This window comes from Labrus bergylta, chromosome 7 (assembly GCF_963930695.1).
Source record: "Labrus bergylta chromosome 7, fLabBer1.1, whole genome shotgun sequence".
Classification (NCBI taxonomy): Eukaryota; Metazoa; Chordata; class Actinopteri; order Labriformes; family Labridae; genus Labrus; species Labrus bergylta.
In genome coordinates this window covers 9,004,063-9,024,934 of record NC_089201.1, presented here as the reverse complement: position 1 = coordinate 9,024,934, position 20,872 = coordinate 9,004,063, and the positions used below count along the sequence as shown (strand labels likewise).

Sequence of the window (20,872 nt, the reverse complement as noted above, 5' to 3'; positions counted from 1 at the left end):
CTCTATATCAGTTGGTCATCAATTTTGCCTAATATACTTTCTTTTGGTTTATGGACTGTGTTGGCACTTCATTTTATGTTTTAGAAAAGTGACATTTTATCGCTTGAAGCAAAAAGACCTCTCCTGTTTTTTTTAACTTGATTTTATATGCCAAAAACATCAGAGACAATAAATACAAAGGACAAATTCTAGGCCTTCATTCATGTAATATACGGAAAACGTTGTATTTATTTATTATATATAGTTTATAAAATGTCTCCACATTTAGCAAATTTTTCCCCACATACGGAGCTCTGCTGCTCATCCCACAAATGTGTGTTCCTTACAAATATGCCGCCATTTTAAAGGGAAATAAACAGACTTTCCAACGGTATAAGAGTTATTGCCGAGAAGCATTGTTACAACAAAGAAATAATCTACCAAACACAAATTTCCTTATTTTTTTGTGCCAGATTTATATTCCAGACTCAAAAATCTTAAGAGCTATGTTTGGATAATAATGAATATGAATAATCTCTCTCTTCAGGATCTTAACTGTAGAAAGATTGGTGATACCCTCAATGTTTATAAAAAACACCAGAAGACTAAAGTTTTTTACTTAACCTGTAAATTATATCAAGATACTTAAGTTGACTCAAAACCTTTTGTTAGCACCTTAAACTGTATAACTAAAAGGGAACACTTTGGTATGTGACTAATGTTTAATTAAAAACATTCACATCAGCTTCAGTGTTAGATCATTTTAGCCTGATGATATGCTATGCTAAAGATGTGTGCATCACAATTTTTCTTTGCTAAACATATAAGTATTATTAACATGTTAGTTAGCGCACTGTTAAATTTAAAGGCCCTGTGAACCTATTGTAATTTTTGCTCTAATATTGATGGTGGGAGTTGAGTTCTATTTTTGGCACTAAAGATGTATTGTGTTTCATAGAGTGATCTATATTTGGCAGTATTGTTGATTAATTTAAATGAAATAGTACTAGCTTAAACACGCTAACAAGTGCAACTGATGATTTGGCTTGAAAAGGTGTTTCTGATATTTTGTGTGTTAGAAAGCGACCTCAGGAGAAAAAGACTTAAGCAGGAGTTTTGTTTGCAGCTAATGGTTTAAAGGTGATAAAAATGACTTTATTTAATACATTATTTTGTATTATGTCTTATTGTTGCTTAATGATGATCTTAATGCTCTGTTATCTTTATTGTGTAAAGCACTTTGAGTGGCTCGATGTATAAATGGTGCTCTGTTAATTATCTTGCTTTGACTTGCCTTGCAACCACACAGTCCTGAGAAATGATCTAATAAGGTTTTGAACGACCAATTTCTCTTAGACGTTTGTGAATGCTTACCAAGTCCAACGATTCAAATTAAATATCCTGACACTTTACAGGCAAAACAACAGTCTGATTAAATACAGCAGCTAGCATGGCCTTAGACTAAACTAGCGTTTGATATAGAGTAAAAACTGTCTACAGGGATAAACCTCTTAAAGGTCAGTATCAGAGTATTCAGGGAAAAACTCTGTTAGGAATCAGTAGTGATTACTGACAAAACACCATATGTGTGCCAAAACAGAGAGAACAGCGGTACTGAATTCTGCTGTTTGTTGCTTGAAGCTTTTAACAACACACTTAAATCAGGTTTGTTTGATGGGAGAAGATGAAACACTCCATGTTGAAGGGTACGTGAAGCTCTAAATCACCATCGATTTGCCAGGATACATTAACAGAAAAAACACATATTAGAGGCAGGAAATGTTTGAAGAAGTTTCTTTTTATTGAGTTATTACAAAGGAATTGTTTTACCCATCACCCATCTTGTCCCCGGTGGCACACATTATCCTTTGACAGATGAAGGAGACAGTGTGACAGAGTGTGAAATGTCACATCCATCGCCATCTGGTTGTGTGTGTCAGGGGGATATCAGTAAGATGCCAAAGATGGTGGGAGGTCTGGAAAGGAGCCAGTGATATGTGGAAGCATGACTCATGTCTATTGTAAAGATGTGGTGAAAGAAAGAGAGACCCTGTATTAGAAGGAGAAAAATGAGCTTCATTATTTTACTTAAAAATGCTCAAGTGGAGTATCGTCTATTTCAATTTCAGTACCTTGTAGGACTATGCTGCGTGTGTGTATGAATGTCAATGAGTGAATCCAGCGAAAAATGTAGGTATCTTCAAAGGCTTTTTCTTGCATTCAAAGGCCCCCTCTCTTCATAACAGATATCAGAGATGAGCATTTTAAGCTTTTCATACCTACATTGTATATATTTGCATGTACAGTATGCTCCCCCACCTTGCTCAAGGTCTCTGCTTTCCACAAACTGATGTGCTTTGAATATTCAGTTTTACTCTTGTCTGTGGGAGTTCTGTGTAACTGAAGACTGCCTCTTTGGAAATGTTTCACATTTGTCTCCATTACAATAATATCTTCCTTTCTCTCTGACTTTCTTTGACTTTCAGATAATTGTGGGAGTGATCATGCTCTACTACCTCCTGGGAATCAGTGCCTTGATTGGAGCGACCATCATCGCTGTGTTAGCTCCTGTACAATACTTTGTGGCCACCAAGCTGTCCCAAACACAAAAGAGCACCCTGGTGATTATTGTTACTGACCTTTTTTAAAGAGATATAATATTTTTTGTGCCTGGTGCATGCTACCCCTTTATAGATGTTGTTCACAACGATTTAATTATAACTTCAAAGATACTGCCCTACAACTGTGGTGTCAGTGGTGGCTTGTTATAGCAAATTGAGTAAGGAAGAAGTGCCAGAGGGTCTTGATTGTATACTTCTCTTCCTCAAACATTGCAGTGCATAGACAGAAAACTGTGCAGAAGAGCAAAGAGTGCAAAAGTTTTTAATTTTAATTTTACATTTTTAATCCATGTTGAACTTTTTTCTACGCACTGAGGAAAGTACACTTTTTGGCAATATATAAGAAAGAAATAATTAGAATGCAGACTCTGGTAAGAGTCATTTTTCTGTGAGTGGGTACCCTGTACGCTGAATTTACCAAACCCCTATGGACGGCAATGTCTTTTGCTCTGGTCAATCCATAGGTACACAATTTAGACACATTACACATATTGATGTTCTCTAGAGAAAAAAGCTTTTTTCCCTGTACTGACAAATGAAATGTTGCACTTGATTTTCAGAGTGAGATTTTTATTAGATGGATACCATGACATTCAATATGTGTGTGCACTCAAGTGATCTGTTGACTTTTTCTCGAGCAATTTCTTGAGGTCAAAACCTCAATTTGTCCGGTTAACAGCATTCAGTATCACAGCCCATGATCTGCCGGCTTTGCTTCAGACTCTTGGCTTTGCTGACAGAAGCCAAGAGTCTGAAACCTATTTTAGCACATCACAGTTTTTACCTATGCAGTTCCTGGTTAGAAAGAATCTATTTATATGTCACCATAAAATGTAAACAGTGTTTTCCATGTGAAAGTGCTCTGAGCTTCTTAACTTAACTGAGTCATTTCAGGCTTCTCTCTCGCTCAGACACACACACACATACAGGCCTTTATAATACAGGCTCTATATTCAGTTAAACAAGTCCCAAGAAAAGATAATACTTTATGTAAAGGTGATGATAGCTTTTGTGTCATCCTATGGCTGCACCTCTTAGAGTTTATCTGTCCTTGATGCGCTGTAGTTGTCTGTTGTCTTGTAATCAAAGTCCCATGCTCTACTTTTAGGAATACTCCAGTGAACGCTTAAAGAAGACCAATGAGCTGCTACGGGGCATCAAGCTGCTGAAGCTGTATGCCTGGGAGAACATCTTCTGTGACAGTGTAGAGGAGATGAGGGGCAAAGAGCTCACCAGCCTGCAGGCATTTGCGCTCTACTCATCTTTATCCAGTAAGGAGCTGTTTCCTCTGCACACACTCAACTCTCCCTGACATTTAAACTTCATGTTTTTCTTCCGTTAACATTCACGGGGAGTCAAAAGGTTTATACTGCATTCTCTAAGATAAATAATGGCTGTAGCCTTCATGGCTCCAGTCAATGCAAAAGACCAATATTCAATCTAACATCAACCATTTCAGCTTTAAGAATAGTGGACAATCATAGTTTCCTTCCTTGAGTAATAGAAATGAAAATGACATGAACATAGCACACATCAAGATTGATTCCACAGAAGCCAGTTCATTTCATGGCAATTTAAGCTAACACCACAAGAGATAGTGAGAAGTCACTTCAGAAAATGGGCAAAGAGCAGAGGATGACAACCAATTTCTTCAAAAGACTCAAACACAGGATGTTGTGATTACATCTTCATCAGCCCACCCAAACAATTAATTTATAACTTTGTTTTATAGATTTTGCAAAGTGCCTTAAGTTAAAACAACATTTTAAATGGAACAAAAAAGATGTTTAATTTTATCAAGTAATCATCCAATCAAAGAGAAACAAAAAAAACTCACTGGTTTAAATCTGAAAAGCGCTTTAATATCCTTCTCTGTTCTCTCTTTTCCTTTTCTATTTCCAGTTTTCATGAATGCAGCTATTCCCATTGCAGCAGTTTTGACGGTGAGTTTAAACTCTTGCTCTACCTTTAAGTCACCAAAGTGTAAATGAATCTTTATGTCCTGTACAGACCCATGGGTAAAAAAAAAGCAAAGACAGGGCCTGGCTTTCTGACTATCACATTTTATTGAGATTTCACAGAGAACAAAGTGGATGGACCTCTGGCAGTACCACACTAAATTCTGCCTTTATTTTTTAGAAGTCCTTCATGGATGTAGACCTGAGCGTTGCAGACGGATACCATGGAGAGAGACCATTTTAAACGACAGACTGCTGTATAAAATAATTTTTTTTGCTGACAGCTAGAGAATGACGTGTGTTTCCTTAAATGCCCTGAATAAATCATGAGTTATTATCTGCCAGTCACAAGTTCTTCATTCACAGGATCTAAATCCATGCTCTCCAGAGTAACACAGCCACCCTGTTCTTTCCTCTCTTCTTGCAGACGTTTGTGGTTCACGTGTATATCTCAGATGACGCTGATCTATCCCCAGCTGTGGCCTTTGCCTCTCTGTCCCTCTTCCACATCCTGGTCACCCCCCTCTTCCTGCTCTCCAGTGTGGTGCGCTCCACTGTCAAGGCTCTAGTTAGGTAAGAAACAAAACAAAAAACTATTTCAGAATGGATCACTGATTTATTATCTGTATGCTGATTTTTTATTAATGGTTTCTTACTCTATTGTTAAACTAGCAAACATAGGTTTGTCTGTAAATGTTTCTTGATGAGGAGATTAACTGAAACACAGAAACACTGCAGTCAGCGTAAGGGTGAAAAACAACTAAAGCAGATGAAACACTTGACCTTTTCCTGCAGTAGATGGATCAACTGCTGGATTGTTTGATCAACATTTGTTCAAGTAACAACATTTCTATTTCCCTGTTGTATTTGTACTCGTGTCTCTGACATAAACACTGCCTATTTAATTGACCAGTTCACAATGACTTTTACAAGATCTCTGTTGTGATTATTCTTCTGCAGAGTTTCAGAGCTCGACCACTGCACTTCTAGTGCTGCAGAAATCATACATTTCCAATCCTGCTTTGCTTCTGAAATTGGATAGTTTATTAAACTTACTACTGCAAACAATGTCTTCATACTCTTCAATCTTTAATCTTTAACTTCAAATCTTAAAATGTGCGTTAAAATACAAGCACCAAGTTATGCTACATGCATTAGATTTAATAGACAGATTTTCACAAACACAACATACTGTTGGCATTTCATTTTAACTTCAATATTAAAGTTCAAAATATGTTAGTGGTTAACTTGAGAAAAAATAAATCCTAATCTAGTGTCAATGAATTCACTTGACTGATTCTAATGTTGTTTTATGCATTTGTCATAAAGTCCATGAAGCAGAAGTCTTCTCTTTAACAATCTAAGGGTTGTTAGGTCTTGTCAGTTTAAATCCAATCATCTCTGGCTTCACCTCTTAAAAAAAGTTCACACAGGGCGGAGGTGATGAAACTGCTGCAGGATAACAACATCACACATATTTCACACATGGTTTGAAGGGGGCCAGTGTTTACAGCTGTGCTGATATAAGCACCTTATTTTAACAAGAGAGGCTTTCTTTTGTGCATGCAGAAGCTGCCTGTGATCCTCTGAGGTGTCTATTTTTGGACTGACTGGTCTGACACACTTTGTCAGACACCACGAGAAAACAACTCTCACAGTGTGGATTCAGCACATCAGTTTATCCTCACTAAAGGTTTTTTTGTTACAAAAGAGAATAATCTAACAAAACTGTAAACGCAGAGTCATTGCGCCACTTTTTTTCCATTCTTTCTGCAGACTGAAACCCTTTAATGTTTTTCATTTCATGATGCTCTTGCGATGATCCACTTACTCATGCTGATGTCACTGTTGCAGCATATTTACACACAGGGTTGTTATCTGTACTTCTCTACTACTGGTTTAATGTCTTTATTCATGACACATGTAGAGACATAAATAAGTAAACTGAAGGGAATTTATCCCAGTTGAGAACATTTCCCAACTTTTGGACATTTTGTTTTTAGATTTAGTTAGCTGTATAGGGGAAGCATTGGTTTACATCACTTCCTTTTACTGAACGGTCAACATGAAGCTATTATCTCTTGAAAAATGTAAGCTCATATTCTGCAACTCTATTTGAAGCTCGATGTTCATTCAGTGATCAGAGGATTTGTCAGTGTATGAATTCATAGGTTATACACATTTCATTGTATTTTTCATTTTAAGTGGCTTGATGTTTTTGTTTTTAATCTGCAGTGTTCAGAAGCTCAGCGAGTTTTTCTCAAGTGACGAGATTGGAGATGAACAGGAGCCCAGAGCGACATTAACCTCTGGATCCAGCAATCACAACCAAAATAAATATCAGGCTGTGGTGAGTTTAGTGTTTTCTCCTTGAAAAGCAGGACATTGTTTCGTTCCTACGGTTTCTACTGCCGGTTTGTCCAGGCTGTCTGACTCTGCTCTGAATGTTGTTGTCTTTCTCCTCCTGGTCCTTGTCTTCGGTTAATATCACCACTCACTCCTCTGTCCTCTGTGCCTGATGTTACACAACCCTCCTCCAGTCATCCTCTAAACATTTCCCTTCGTCCTCCTCCTCCTCTTTATTCCAACACCTCCAGCCCCTGAAGGTGGTGAACCGGAAGCGCCCCCCGAAGGATGACTGGACTAACTACAGCTCACAGGGGGAACATGAGGGCAATGGGCTCCACCAGGACGTGGACCAAGACACCTGTATCAAGGTGAGAGGGATACTTTTGTCACTAGATGTAGTTTAATTTGCCTGGATTAGTTGAAAAATTATCATTAAATGTCAGATTTTTTCTAGATGCATGACTGAGTTTACGAGAGACAAAAATCATCGAATAAGTTGTTTGTGTTGTGCTGTGCTGTCGCTGCATTTAAAAAGATATTGATCGCTCAAAGCCTCTTAAGATGCATTATCTTTAGAAAACTCAAGAATATTGAGGAAAAAAATATAAAGCCATCACCACAGTGTCAGAACTCTTATAAGAAAAAACATACATTTTCAAATATGATACATATATAAATTGTCCATTTTGACCTTCATAAACATGACAGAAAGAGATAGAAGAAACATTGAGGGAGGAGAGAAATAAAGGAGACAATGAGAGAGAACGAGAGGCAGAGAGAGAGTGAGATGCAAGCAGTAGGGGGCTAAGAACCTGGGATGCTGCATTGAGGACTGTAGCCTCTGTATATAGAGCAACATTCTCCAACCACCGAACTGTTTAAGTGAACGATGTATCAACTGCAGGACAGTAATAAGAAAAAGTCTTCCTCTAGTAATCATGTATACGTATGATGTTGATTAAGTATAACAATGAGATGACTTTTGACTGTACCCAATACAGGTCTTGCTAACAAATCATCAGTTTTAGATAACACTGCTATTCCGGTAATGACCTTCTTTCTCAATATGTGCACAATGAAATGATTATATTCGGTGACTTCAACCTTGATTGGTTGTGTGACTCTTTTAAAGACCTAAAGATATGTAAACAATTATTATTGAAAACAAAGGGAAACCACCTTAATAAAAGAATATGCACTCTATAAATTAGTGGTGATTGCAATGGTGAATGTGTGTAGTGTTATTGAGTCCACAAACCAAAGTCTTGACACGAGAGAGATGAGGTCTTAAGGCATGTGATATCTGCATAATCCTGAACATATAATACGTATAAGAAACAAGTTTTTATTTGACAATATTTGGACCATGGTTTAACTTTTATTTGACAGCATCTTTATGCTGTAATGTGCACCAAGCTGTGACTGTTTAAAATTAATCCTTAATTAATCACATCACTGCATGAACACGGTACAGAATGTAATAGAGACCAGTGATCACTATAACAAAACACTGAAGATGAATTTGAAGGCTCGTCTGCACACTGGAGTTTTCAAAATTGCATTTATTTGCCTACGAGGGACACTATTAACATTTGTTGTTAATATTGAGGATGTTGGTGATTGGATTTCAATGAAATGAAAAAAATGATATCTCCAGCTCTGTAGAATTTCTTTCAGCTGTGATTTGTTTGATCAATTAAATCTGTGAGTCATTTATCTTGGCTGCAGATGAAAAGCAGCACGTTTCCTCCTTCCCCTGCATAAAGTGATTAAAAATGTAATCACATTTACTTCATATTGCCTCACTGCCACTCTGCTTATTATACATAGATGACATGTTTACTGACTGACTTCATCTGTTTTGAATCTCTGGATGAATTAAAATTTTCTCTTCAGATAACTAGCGGTTATTTCACTTGGACGGACGGACCAGCAACACTTTCTAATGTAGACATAAAGATTCCTTTTGGTGAGCAGCAAACAGTCTAATGTACAATCTCACCTCTTCCGTTTTCTTTCTATTGAGTTTCCTACCTCATATCATACTGTGTCGTTGTCTCTCTCTCTCTGGTGAAACCTCTCAGGTAAGATGACCATGATCGTGGGGCAGGTGGGTTGTGGGAAGTCGTCTCTGTTACTGGCAGCGCTGGGAGAGATGCAGAGAGTATCAGGAACCGTCAGCTGGAACAGGTTAGTATGAAATTAACTGTTCTCTAATTTAATCAGTGTTTAATTATGAATGGATTAGATACTACTCGTCTCAACATCCAGAGAGACGTACTGTTAGTGAAACATTTTTAGATTCAATTAGTGCTTCACGATTGAGGGGTTTCCTTCCAACATGGAAGATTTCCTCAACATCACAGTATACACATACAGTATAGCATTCTTAAAATGCAATACAATCCAGAGGGGAAAGGTTAACTTGAGTAGAAACTGGCCCCTCTGGTCAAAACTCATCTATAAAACCTCCCTGGTAATTAGTCTGTCAGAGACGGTTGGGTGCTCTTGTTTATGTTTCAGCCATTAATTCTACATCCCTGACAGGGTGAGGTAATAAGCATCAAACTCAGACCTCTCGCTCTGACAGGACCATACATCATAATTGAATTAGTAGATCAATGAAATAGAGCTGAGATTGCAGCTTTTATTTTTATGGCATATACAGTATGGAGGGTCCTTTAATACACCACTGACCCAAAATGAGTCACATAGATGGGGGAACATCCCATCACAGTTGTTCTTGTTGCGGGCCACCAACCAACATTTCAGATGACTCCTCCACAACGCCTTGCTCATACTAACTGAATCTCAGTTTCTTATAACAAGGCAAAGAAAAGAGTTTCTATTTTTTTGTCCTCTGAAGAGGCCGTAGGATGAGGCCAAAATTAATAGGAAAGGGTTTAACACTCAAAATAGTTAAATCAGTGGTAGCTTCCCCATTTTTTTTATAGTAGAAGAAGGATATGATCTTATTACTACCTATTGAACGGAATCCTCTGCACTGAATGAATATAATAAGACACTATTTTAGTACAGAACAACACCAAAATGCTCATTCAATTAGATTTCAATTAATTAGTGTCTCTTGAATATTAATGTCATAGTTGTGCTTTGTTGGATGTTATGTGTGAATGGTTTAGCACAAATTGTACTGATTATTTATATGGATTGCTGCACTAGGTAGTTTGTTTGCTCTAATGGGCTTGTGTTTGGGTTTTAAGACAGCAGAAAACAAGAGCTAGGGCTCTTTGCTTGCACTTATTGTCTGTTTTCATTTGTTTTATTAACCTCTGGAGTCTTTCTGATCCTGCTGCAAAAAGTCTGGCAAATATACAATTATAAGTTTCAGCAAAAATAGAGTGTGGATCAAGAAATCAGAGTACATTTGAAAAAGCTCAGCTGAAACTGAATCCTGATGTCCCACCTGGCGCATTCTTGGAATGACCTTCATGTCACAATATCTCTTCTGCCACAACAGTATTGGTCCTTGTTTTTGACAAAGTTATGTTGCCCTCTACTCGATGTGCTCTCTACTCAAACACTCAAACAAACACCCTCACACAGTTACTCCTCAGATAATAGATTGGGCTGTGCACCGTGCCAGGTGCAGAACCCTCTCACTAAAGTGTGCTGTCATTGAGTCATTGATCTCCTGAGATATTCAGACACATTCAGATGAGTTTAAACTTTTCCAGCTTGAGTTTGTGTGTCTGCTTTTTGATGTTCAGACCACAAACAATTCTGAACAGTATCTGTGACCGCTGACCTCAGAACAGAACCCAGCAGATAAAAAACACTGCTATAATAAAGGAAAGAACAGAAAGAAAAGGGCAGCGTTTTTCTGGTGGGAGCAATTAACATGCCTTATCAGAGTGCTTGTCAGATTTAAAAAGACAAGCTTGTTGACATGTCTGTTGGTAATTGGTGGCTTTGAGAATAAGCTGTTACACATCAGTGGACAGAAGGATGTCCTTTGCCTGAGTTTACACTGCTGTGTGTTTGTTTTACTTCGTCATTAGGTCTCCATTTTGATGAAGTAGCTCTTATCTTAGTCATCTTAAACATTAAAAAGTTAATTTTTAACCTTTGGTGACATCATGTGACCTCTGCTTCCAAACAGAGAATTACATTAAGTCTTCAGAAAAATTCAGGAGCTCTCGTAAACATTTGCTCTTGCAGATGGGTCTGGATTCAAAAGTGCCCCTGATTTGGAACAAAGTGACTATCGTATGACAATGGTATAGCTTTTTATTCAACTCTATAAACAGACATCTGCATATCAGTGCTGCAGACTTGAGGACAGAGACATTACGTCACTCCAACCTAATTCTTATGTCTCAAGTTGCCAGTCTTACTGTAAACAATAATGGTTATATGGCAGAGTTGAAATCATTGACATTAACAAGACAAGCGAGTATAGATACCCTTTAACAGAATTCACCTCCATCACACAGTTGCCATTTTCTTATAACATCCTATTCAGGGTGGGAATCTCAAATGCTGTTATAATGCCAAACTGCTGTGTCCCAAGTCACAACAAATATAGTATGTATAAATATAGAACGATGAAATAATTGTTTCTCTTTTCGTCATGATCCAAACAGTCATAGACAATGAAGTGGGGCCAAATAGGGGCCAGGCAGTAATTGAGTTCAGACATTATGGTTAAATTAACTACCAGAGAACAGCTAAAGTTGGTATCTAACCACAATGTGAGAAATTGATGTCATTGCTATCAAACTGATATGAGCTATGGTAAGGTAAAGTAGGCTTAATGCTAACATTAGCTTTTTTCCAATGTTAGCATTCAGCTCAATCCTTGTAAAAATGATCGTAGCTACAATTGTAAGCCTTTCCCATCATATCGTATAACACTGTTAGTCAGGAACTGTTAGTAATTGCTGACTCATATGTTAGCTGTTGTTTTAACTTATTTACTACAAATATAATTTCACCCTGACATTTTGTGGCTGAGACTTTTTTGGTAGAGAATTTTCATCATCTATTGTCATGTCTTTTTCTGTTCAATTGAAAATACACATTTGTCAGATTCTTGCACCCGTGTTTATGTTGTAAATTAAATAAATGTTTGTTGACTAAAGGTGAAGCATCATCAGTCATTATCAGGCGTGAACATGCTCCATTTCTTTCCAACTTAATTAAAGGTTTTAGTCAAGCACGTTTAAGTTGATTAAATGAAGAAGAAAAGAAGCTGTAGAGTGGTCCTCTCCGAGCTTTGTTGTTGTACTTGAGGTTCCTGCTGCTGGTAGAAACAGTTTTTTACAACTTCCATTCCAATATGACCTTGCCTACATTTTAATTAATGTGTAGTAGCCCATGGTGGTTCAGTCTGAGATAAACTCTTCAGCCAGCAGCTTCAACCTGATTACACTTTATATATAACCACGGGAGGAAGACAACCAGCAGTCCATTCAGGCCTCTGTGTCGTTCAAGTGTCATTGGGTGAAAATGTCTTTCTCTGAAGGAGAATACTGAGTAAAATCAAACCTTACATACAAGAATGTCTTTTTATTACAATTTTAAAGAAATCATTTTGCTTTTGTGTTTTAAGTTCTAATTTGAGCTTAACACCTCATAAATAGACTTGCTGAGACTTTTGACTTCTTACTTTACACACTCAGTCACAGTGGGAGCTTCTTGAGTTACGGTCACCAGTTCACCTCCTAACAGCTGCTCTCTGCTGTGATGGCTGGGTTTAATGGCTTCAGTAAACTGGTGTAAATGAGCCCTGGCTCTCTGGCTGTACCCACATGTGATCAGAGTCACCTTCTCAGGACGACACTGAGAGCAGTCAGTCTTTCCAACCTAAAAATACACTTCTGCCTCTACTGAGCATGAGCAAAGCCTCAAACATGAATTTTAGAGTTGCAACTCTAAAACTCTCAAAACTCAAACATAAACTCTAAACTAAACTATATTTATGTTTGTGATAAAAAAAGGTCTGTTTGAGGCTTTCAATTATTCAAAATATGGATACATGAATTTAAACTTTAATTTGACATATTGCAGAATAGTTTGATGCACTTAACCTAATATGTCTTTTTTTTTCAGCCTGCCAAACCTGGAGTCCGAGGGAGATGAAAGGTAAGTGTTCAGAGTAAAGACGGAGAAACCGAAACATAAATTTAAATGATAGATTAAAGAATAAATTCAAACTTCAATGAAGAAAAAAGACATGCCTCAAAGCACCAAAACTTTCAGATTATTTTAAGTAATTTCACATTACAAACATGCTGTTGTAGTGTATTTTGAAAAGAAGATTGAAATATGACTCAGCAGTTAAACTTAAACCAAAGAAAACACTGAAAATCCCTCGTATAAATAAAGCTCTGTTGGCAGTTAATAATTATCACATGCTTAAATAATTCTCAGAGGTATCTTACAGAAACATACACACACAGGGCCTCCATATCACCAAGCATCAGGTAACGTTGTATCAAACTATCATTTGACGGCTGCTGTCTGTCACTGATGCTCCAGTTTCTGAAAGAAGGTGACATATTTAGCTCAATGTATTTATTGGGAGCATAATACATTGTTTGTGTATGTCTCACCTCACCACACAATGTCCTATAATCATTTCAATGAAACTTAATGTTTTACATGAATTATCCTTTGGAGAGTAAAGAAAGAGTTGTGGTTTCTTTAGTTTTCTCACAATAAAAGTGCTAATAAATAGATATGAGGGTACAGGGTGTTGAGATGGAGAAACCATTATCTATGTGAATTAATTTTCCTTCACCTTGAGGCTAGTAGGCTATACTCTTTATTTCAAATTCCACAATTATATGGAATTATATATTTTTTCCACATTAATACATATCCTGCATTTAACAAAGCACTCAGTACTCAGCACTCAGTAACACTGAGAGAAGACCCTTAAGATGCACTCTAAGTGGACCATCTTTGTAGCATTGTTCTTTCCCTGTGGCAGACCCAGTCAGTAACCTCTACACCCTAAGAACAGCAGGGGGTGGTTGAGAAAAGCCGTAGGATGTCATTTATGAAAAGATCCCCAGCCTATTATTTTTTCTTGGTGATTTACCTAAATATCAGACAGCCATGAAGGTGATTCAATGTTAAAACCTTTTGTGAGAAACCTCTCTCTTTTCTCCTTTACTTCTCGTAGTGACGCCTTACTCTCAGCCTAAGGATCAGATCATCTGAGTTATGATCAGAGCTATTGATAGATTTGTTCATGTAGGGCAGTGTCTGGCCTGTTTGTGATTGGTTAGCAGAGCAGTCACTTACAGTAATAGCCGACATTAAGAAGAGTTTGTGAATTAATGTTATTTTGAAGGTTTTTTGTAAGCTAATGTTTTCTTATTTTCTTTGCAGCCCCACAGACAGAGATACAGAAGGTGATGGAGACATCAGGTGAGCTCTGATAACAGTGTGATACACACCGGGTGGTCTCCATGGAGACACTGCCACATTATTATTATCAACCAAGCAGAACAGCAATTGTCATGATGATCTACAATTCCACTGAAGATAATAGAGAACAAGATATTCCCTCTGCCCACTTATGTACCTCTGACCAACAGCATCATATTGACTTGACAAACACACCTCAGTCTTTAGTGATACCTGGAGCAGGACTTTATGGACTGCTCTATTTGTTTGCCAATTTTTTCACTACTGCATGTGTTGTATGCCCTCTGTTAGGAAGAGAGGCGCTGTGGCCTACGCTTCCCAGAAGCCCTGGCTGCTGAATGCGACGATGGTGGAGAATATCACCTTTGAGATGCCCATGATAAAACCCAGGTAAGACCTCCTCACACTGTACTCTGCTGATTGTACCATGGTGATATCTGTTGAGACTGAGTTTCTTCATGGCCCTCGATCACTCAAATGGGGGAGCATCCAAGAGAAAAAAAGAAACAACTCTGAGTATTCACTTCAACAGGATCTCAAACTAAAGCCTCAAATCACCAAGAGGTTAAATAAAATTCCTAAAAAAAATGTTACAACACAAACTAAGTAGTTTATCCTCTTTAAAGGTGGGACTATTCATTAATATTTAAATCAAATGATCTCAATTATTGAACTTTACATGTAAAATGTTTGTTTTATTTTCAGTCTGTTAATAGTTGATATTTTTTGGATGTGCTCTACTTTGAAGAAATCTATGTATGTACAACATTTTCATCAGTAATCACTGTGTAAGCTGTCTCCCCTTCATAATTATTGAAGTTTGGTTAAAAGCCTCACTGCTGTCACTGTGACATCCATAATGAGCCATAGAAAGCTAGCTCTCAGAGACATTCAAGCTGTTAAGTAAAACAGAATAATCAATATGTTTTCAGGACAAGATTTTCGGCCTAAATAAAGACAATGTTATTCCTTCTCCCTGAGGCCAGTGAAGTTAATTAGATGTGCTGATGCGTGATTAAAAAAAGCCAGTCTGTGTCTTTCCAAATAAAATGTTTTGACATCTTGAGCCAGAATCGCTCTGTTGAAGATGTGGAGCTATTTTTCTCGCTTATAAAGTGCAGAATATCTGCAGTTTTATCCCACACCAGAAATGAAAAAGCTGACATTTATTTCAATCATTTTTTTAATGGGGTGCATTGTGCATTCATGACAGCATCTTACACTTTACACGTATGATTCAAATGAGTGTATCTATATTATAAGCCGATGGAATACTAAAGAGCACATAACCTCTGTCTGTTTAATATTGGCAACTGTCCTCTGTCTTCATCTGTATTCTCTTTGTGTTTGTGTGTGACAGATACAAAGCTGTCATAGACGCCTGCTCTCTTCAGCCAGACATCGACATCCTTCCAGAGGGGGACCAGACACAGATCGGGGAGCGGGTCAGTATCCGAGCCAAATGTATTATTTTCTTTTTATTCCTCTGTGGCCTTTTGTTTTCCAGATCTTTTAACAACTCTGACTGTGTTTCACTGTGCTGCACAATCATTTGTCATCATTACTGTTCGGCGAGGATTTGATGTTTGACCTTGTTTAGCCAGAGCACTGTCATGTTGGATTTATTCATGCAGCAGTAATGAGGGAAATAAACCGTGATCTCTTTTGGGCCGACTGCCACACGCATTTACTGATATGATATTGTTGTTCATTTGTAGCTGTAGTAAAACTTTGAAGTAAACATTTTCCTCACAAGTTTTTTTTCTTGCCCTCTGGTGCAGGGAGTCATCCTGTCAGGTGGACAGAAACAAAGGATCAGTGTAGCCAGAGCGCTGTACCAGCAGACCAGCCTGGTGTTTCTGGTGAGTCTGCTCGCCCGCACACATGCACACACGCACACAGTCCATCAGTTTTCTGTGTTTCTGAAGCTTAGACTTCGGATGGGATTCTATTTTTGATGCTGCCTATTTTTGATGCCGCCTACATGACAGAAATAGAAACAAATTCCAGATTGGAGACAGTTCCTGATGGAGTGTACTGCCTCTATCTTAAAATTTAGATTTATCTAAAAATAAGTTGTCACATGAAATGTAAAAAAATGTGAGCACATAGGTTCATTCATTAAACTCCTGGAGTTTTTTATGATGTAAAATGATAAGTTTTAGCAGATTTGCTTGAAAAATGAATGAAACAATCCAACAAGTTAAATAATAACTGTTGTTTTTTAATCTTATGTCAATTAACTTATCAATTAATGGAATAATTGTTTGCAGAACTATTTCCATCCTGTTCTGGAAAAAAGCAAAACACAGAAATATTGATTAAAGTTATGGATCATCATCAGGGTCATTTGGATACGTTTTATTTTATGCACACCTCTGATGCATTACATCAGCTGTTGTTAAGACAAACCTTTTTATATTTCATTGAAAGGATAACTAGCTTGCTTTTTAACTAGAAAGTGTTAATGAACATATGTTTACTTCAAACAAAGACCACTGACCTTATATTGACAATATCATGGGATTTATCAAGATAAAAGATCATTTCTTATTTAATTTTAAGATACAAACATGGTTTTCTGTCAAAGATTAAATAAAATGTATTTTACATGAAAGATTTCTGTATTTGTGTTTGAGATTTCATCAGTTTGAAATGGGTTTGGCTTAGCTGGAAAAAGACTGATGTATTTCTGCGCACCAAATAGAGTTGCTGATGTTGATCTAATCAGTCATTCACATTGATGAAAACAAGTTTATATGAATTCAACTCTTAAAAATACTTCAAAAATACTTATTTCCTGACTTTAAATTTGGTTGCTGATTATTTAGTTATGGTGATGTAATTGCTAATGAGAAGTTCTGTCAAACTTACTCAAAGTTGAGTTTTTCTTTCCCTGCCCCTGCATTTACAGTTGATGTTTTTTTTTCAATCTTTAATGCATTTTTTTAGGATGACCCGTTCTCTGCTTTAGACATCCACCTGAGTGATCATCTGATGCAGGAAGGCATCCTCAAGCTGCTGAGGGAGGAGAAGAGGACGGTGGTACTGGTCACACACAAACTACAGTATCTACCACACGCAGACTGGGTAAGACCTGTCTGTGTGTGTGTGTGTGTGTGTGTGTGTGTGTGTGTGTGTGTGTGTGTGTGTGTCTGTCTTTCTGTGTGTGTGTGTGTGTGTGTGTGTGTGTGTGTGTGTGTGTGTGTGCACGTGTGTGTGTGTGCGTGTGTGTGTGTTTGTTTTGTCTAAGTGTGTTTATGTATGTGTGTGTATGTGTGTGTGTGTGTGTGTGTGTGTGTGTGTGTGTTTGTTAACAGATGTATTTACATCTTAACCAGCTTAATAAAATGTCGAGGTAAAGTCCTGTATACTTTTTAAAAGTCAAAGTAATTGCAACAGTAGTAAGTGCTTCTGCTGAATAATTCATGAAACATTGAATGGTTTTATTGGGATGTAAAAGGTTTATCTCATTCAAGATTTCGAAGCACATTAAGATTGATTTTCAGTGTTCGCTAATACATTGTGTTCTCTGCTTCTGTATGTTTGTGTTTGTGCGTGTTTGTGTACGTGTTTGTTAGATCATAGCCATGAAAGATGGCACCATCCAGACTGAGGGGACTCTGAAGGACATCCAGAACTCTGAGCCTGAACTCTTCGAGCAGTGGAAGACACTGATGCACAGACAGGACAAAGATTTTGAGAAGGTGATGAATTACTTTATGGTGCTCTTATATATTTAAATGACTCATCCCACCTTCCACAATCCCTGCTTATGTTTATTAAAAATGTGATAACCTGGATGTTAGCTTCTTGGGAGATTAAGATGTTTATCCTACTCTGTCCTGCAGGAGACAGTGGCAGCGAGTATGACCGATCTGGAAAGAAAAAATCTACGAAGGGCAATGTACTCCAGAGAGGCTGTCAGGACTGAAGATGACGAGGAAGGTGAGAGGTCAAAAGACAGCAAAAGTATTATTGCATGTGAGGATGATGCAGCCAGTGAATAATGATTTATACCAGTTAGTAATGTGTATTTGTGTTAACAATTAAAGAGTTAAAGTATCATTGCCCTTTTCTTCACATTTTCTGAGGAGCAGATTCAGTTTGATAAAACAGTTTTTTTGTTAACACCTGCTGAAATGTTTGCAAACCCATGAATGACTACAGATTCTTTGTATTTCATTCTTGCATCTTATTCTTTATCTGTAAATCAAACATTACAAAGGTGTTAACAACTCCAGACCTTCTTATCTCTGGTTCTTTTGAGATTTTCTCAGCGACCAGCACCACCTTCTTTTATCAGCTCCCTGCTCTAGCTTATCAAATAATCTGATCCTTTGTGTGTCTCTGCTGAACATATGGCTGTAGTTCACGCTGCTCTAAGGTGCCCTGGCTGTACTCTTTATCTGTCTTCTGTGTTGTCTCCCATGTGCTGGTGGCACCTCTGCGTGGACTTGTGCTATGGCTCCAGCACCAGCTGCTGCACTCATGTTCGATCCAGCAGGTGTGATCAGAAAGCATGGACTGAAAAGAACAGACAAAACCAAGTCTGTGGCATTGTGACGCTGCAACAAAAATCAGCTGCTGTGTCAGCTTTTACCTCCATCTTAGAATCTCATCATCCATTTTCCTTCTCTCACTTTCACCCAAACATTGTCACTCCTGCTCCTCTTAACCCTTTCAAAGTTGGCATGATTGCATTCAGGTCGGTATTAGGAGTAGTCTGTTTAGCCCTGCCAGTCTTTCTTTCACTTTCTATTCTTCTCCTCTCTCCTGCTCTCCTCTCTGCCTCGACCTCATCTGATCCTTACTGACTCCCACATGCAGCCGCATGCTTTAAAGACTGCTGTATGATGTGATGAGATATATTTACATCAGGGTAGGCGAGGAGGCAGGACGTCATTAACATTAGCTTCTCAACCCCAAACAGGGTATCATGGCTTCACTGTTATTTTGGGAAAACATGCCAATCATGTGAATGAGCATCTGCTTGGTGTTTAAGAATGTAAGTTGTGAGACTTTAGCTTGTAGCATGCCATTTTCTTGTCTCTTGCTCTTTGCCAGGAGTGGTTCCTCAGACAGACAGTGAATCTGAGACTTGTGTCAGAAAAAGAGGGTAAGAGAGGGATAAGTGGGATGATTAAATATCAAGGAGGTAGCGTCGGAAATGTCTGAGGGCATGAGCAATAAGTCACAGAAGAGAAAAATAAATCTTCAACTGCGCATATTATTGTCCCTCAGGTTAAATGAGAGTTTTACCAAAACATCAACTAAACCCTGACCCTTTAATATATGACTCGTCTCTGTCTGACATCAGAAGAATCCGTGGAGAGTGACGATGATGACAACCTGTCTCAGGTGATGCGTCAGCGTGCAACCATCCCCTGGCGCTCCTGTGGAACCTACCTTTCCTCTGCTGGGCTCCTGCTGCTCACCCTGCTTCTCCTGTCGCAGCTCCTCAAACACTCACTCATGGTCGCCATTGACTACTGGCTGGCACACTGGACTTCTCGCGTCATCACGGCCAAGATCGAGGCCACAGCTCGAAACTGTACTGTTGTTCAGGTGAGACTGAACATGATAGTGTGTTAATTCACATAAAAGGTTGTTATCAGGTCTTTCCCATCTCATTGTTTCTGCCTCACAGTTGGGATACATTTATCATTAAAGGTATTTTTTAAGAAAATGCTACCAGTATTCTCTGGGTACAGCTTCTCACTGCGCATTTACTGCCTGTCTGTGATTGTCTGTGATAGTAAACTAAATATATTAAAGGTTTTTGACTAGTTGTTTGACAAAACAAGCAACAATGAAAATGTCACTTTTTTTTCAACCTTTAGGAGACATAAGGATGAATTGATTTATCCAGAAATGTTAACTACAGATATCAGTGATTCTAGTCACATCCACATTTTAAACAAACTCATGTATACAGAAAAGAACAGGCTGTGTGAAATTATGTAACAGATCTCTTACTGAATCTTCTGTGAATCTCAGCTCAGTGGCGCTGACCTAAAACACAATCACAGACGCTGCCAGCTCCAGATGGAGTGTTTGCTTACACACCCTGCAGAAACTGCAGTACAGACTCATCTGCATTAGAGAAAGGGGATTTCAGATGGAGTCTGTGTGACCAAGTGTATGAGCACTTCATAAAAGTATACATGTATGTATATATGTGTTTAACATGTGTGCAGCCCGGCCTGACATTATCCTGTTAGAGATGGCTGAGAGAAAGTGCTGCTGACATGGGAAGATACAGAGGTTTCATTAATTAGAACAATGGCTGCAGAAATATTATAAATCTATATCTTTTAAGCTTTCAATACACACTTGATAACATTAAAGGTGGTTTGAGCCAAATAAAAAACATATCCTGATTTAGAAACAACAGATTTAAGTGTTTTAGAGGGAAAGACTAGTTGTCAGAGATGTAAACTTTAACCCTTTATTTAGCTGTTATATCTCTCTAAAAAGATACCTATCTTTTGAGATAAAGACAGGTAAGATAATCTCTCAATAATCACTCAGACATGCTCAGGAAGACAATAAAAGGTTATA

General features: G+C 38.0%; 1 protein-coding gene across 6 annotated transcripts in view; it reads left to right on the top strand.

Annotated features, from left to right (window-relative positions):
- The window catches only part of abcc8 (ATP-binding cassette, sub-family C (CFTR/MRP), member 8), a 50,528-nt gene that overhangs the window by 19,748 nt on the left and 9,908 nt on the right, over window positions 1–20,872 (top strand). The window contains exons 10-27 of one of the 6 annotated variants that reach the window (XM_065956683.1): window positions 2,466–2,600; window positions 3,709–3,871; window positions 4,503–4,543; window positions 4,986–5,131; window positions 6,794–6,908; window positions 7,099–7,275; window positions 8,804–8,876; window positions 8,992–9,097; window positions 12,983–13,015; window positions 14,270–14,308; window positions 14,600–14,698; window positions 15,669–15,753; window positions 16,090–16,170; window positions 17,261–17,398; window positions 17,890–18,015; window positions 18,160–18,259; window positions 18,750–18,815; window positions 19,632–19,876. In XM_065956683.1, coding sequence (XP_065812755.1) covers window positions 2,466–2,600; window positions 3,709–3,871; window positions 4,503–4,543; window positions 4,986–5,131; window positions 6,794–6,908; window positions 7,099–7,275; window positions 8,804–8,876; window positions 8,992–9,097; window positions 12,983–13,015; window positions 14,270–14,308; window positions 14,600–14,698; window positions 15,669–15,753; window positions 16,090–16,170; window positions 17,261–17,398; window positions 17,890–18,015; window positions 18,160–18,259; window positions 18,750–18,815; window positions 19,632–19,876 — 1,968 coding nt within the window. Of the gene's footprint in view, window positions 1–2,465; window positions 2,601–3,708; window positions 3,872–4,502; window positions 4,544–4,985; window positions 5,132–6,793; window positions 6,909–7,098; window positions 7,276–8,803; window positions 8,877–8,991; window positions 9,098–12,982; window positions 13,016–14,269; window positions 14,309–14,599; window positions 14,699–15,668; window positions 15,754–16,089; window positions 16,171–17,260; window positions 17,399–17,889; window positions 18,016–18,159; window positions 18,260–18,749; window positions 18,816–19,628; window positions 19,877–20,872 lie in introns of all 6 variants that reach the window. The other 5 variants (XM_065956682.1, XM_065956685.1, XM_020641452.3 and 2 more) reach the window with 5 other exon arrangements.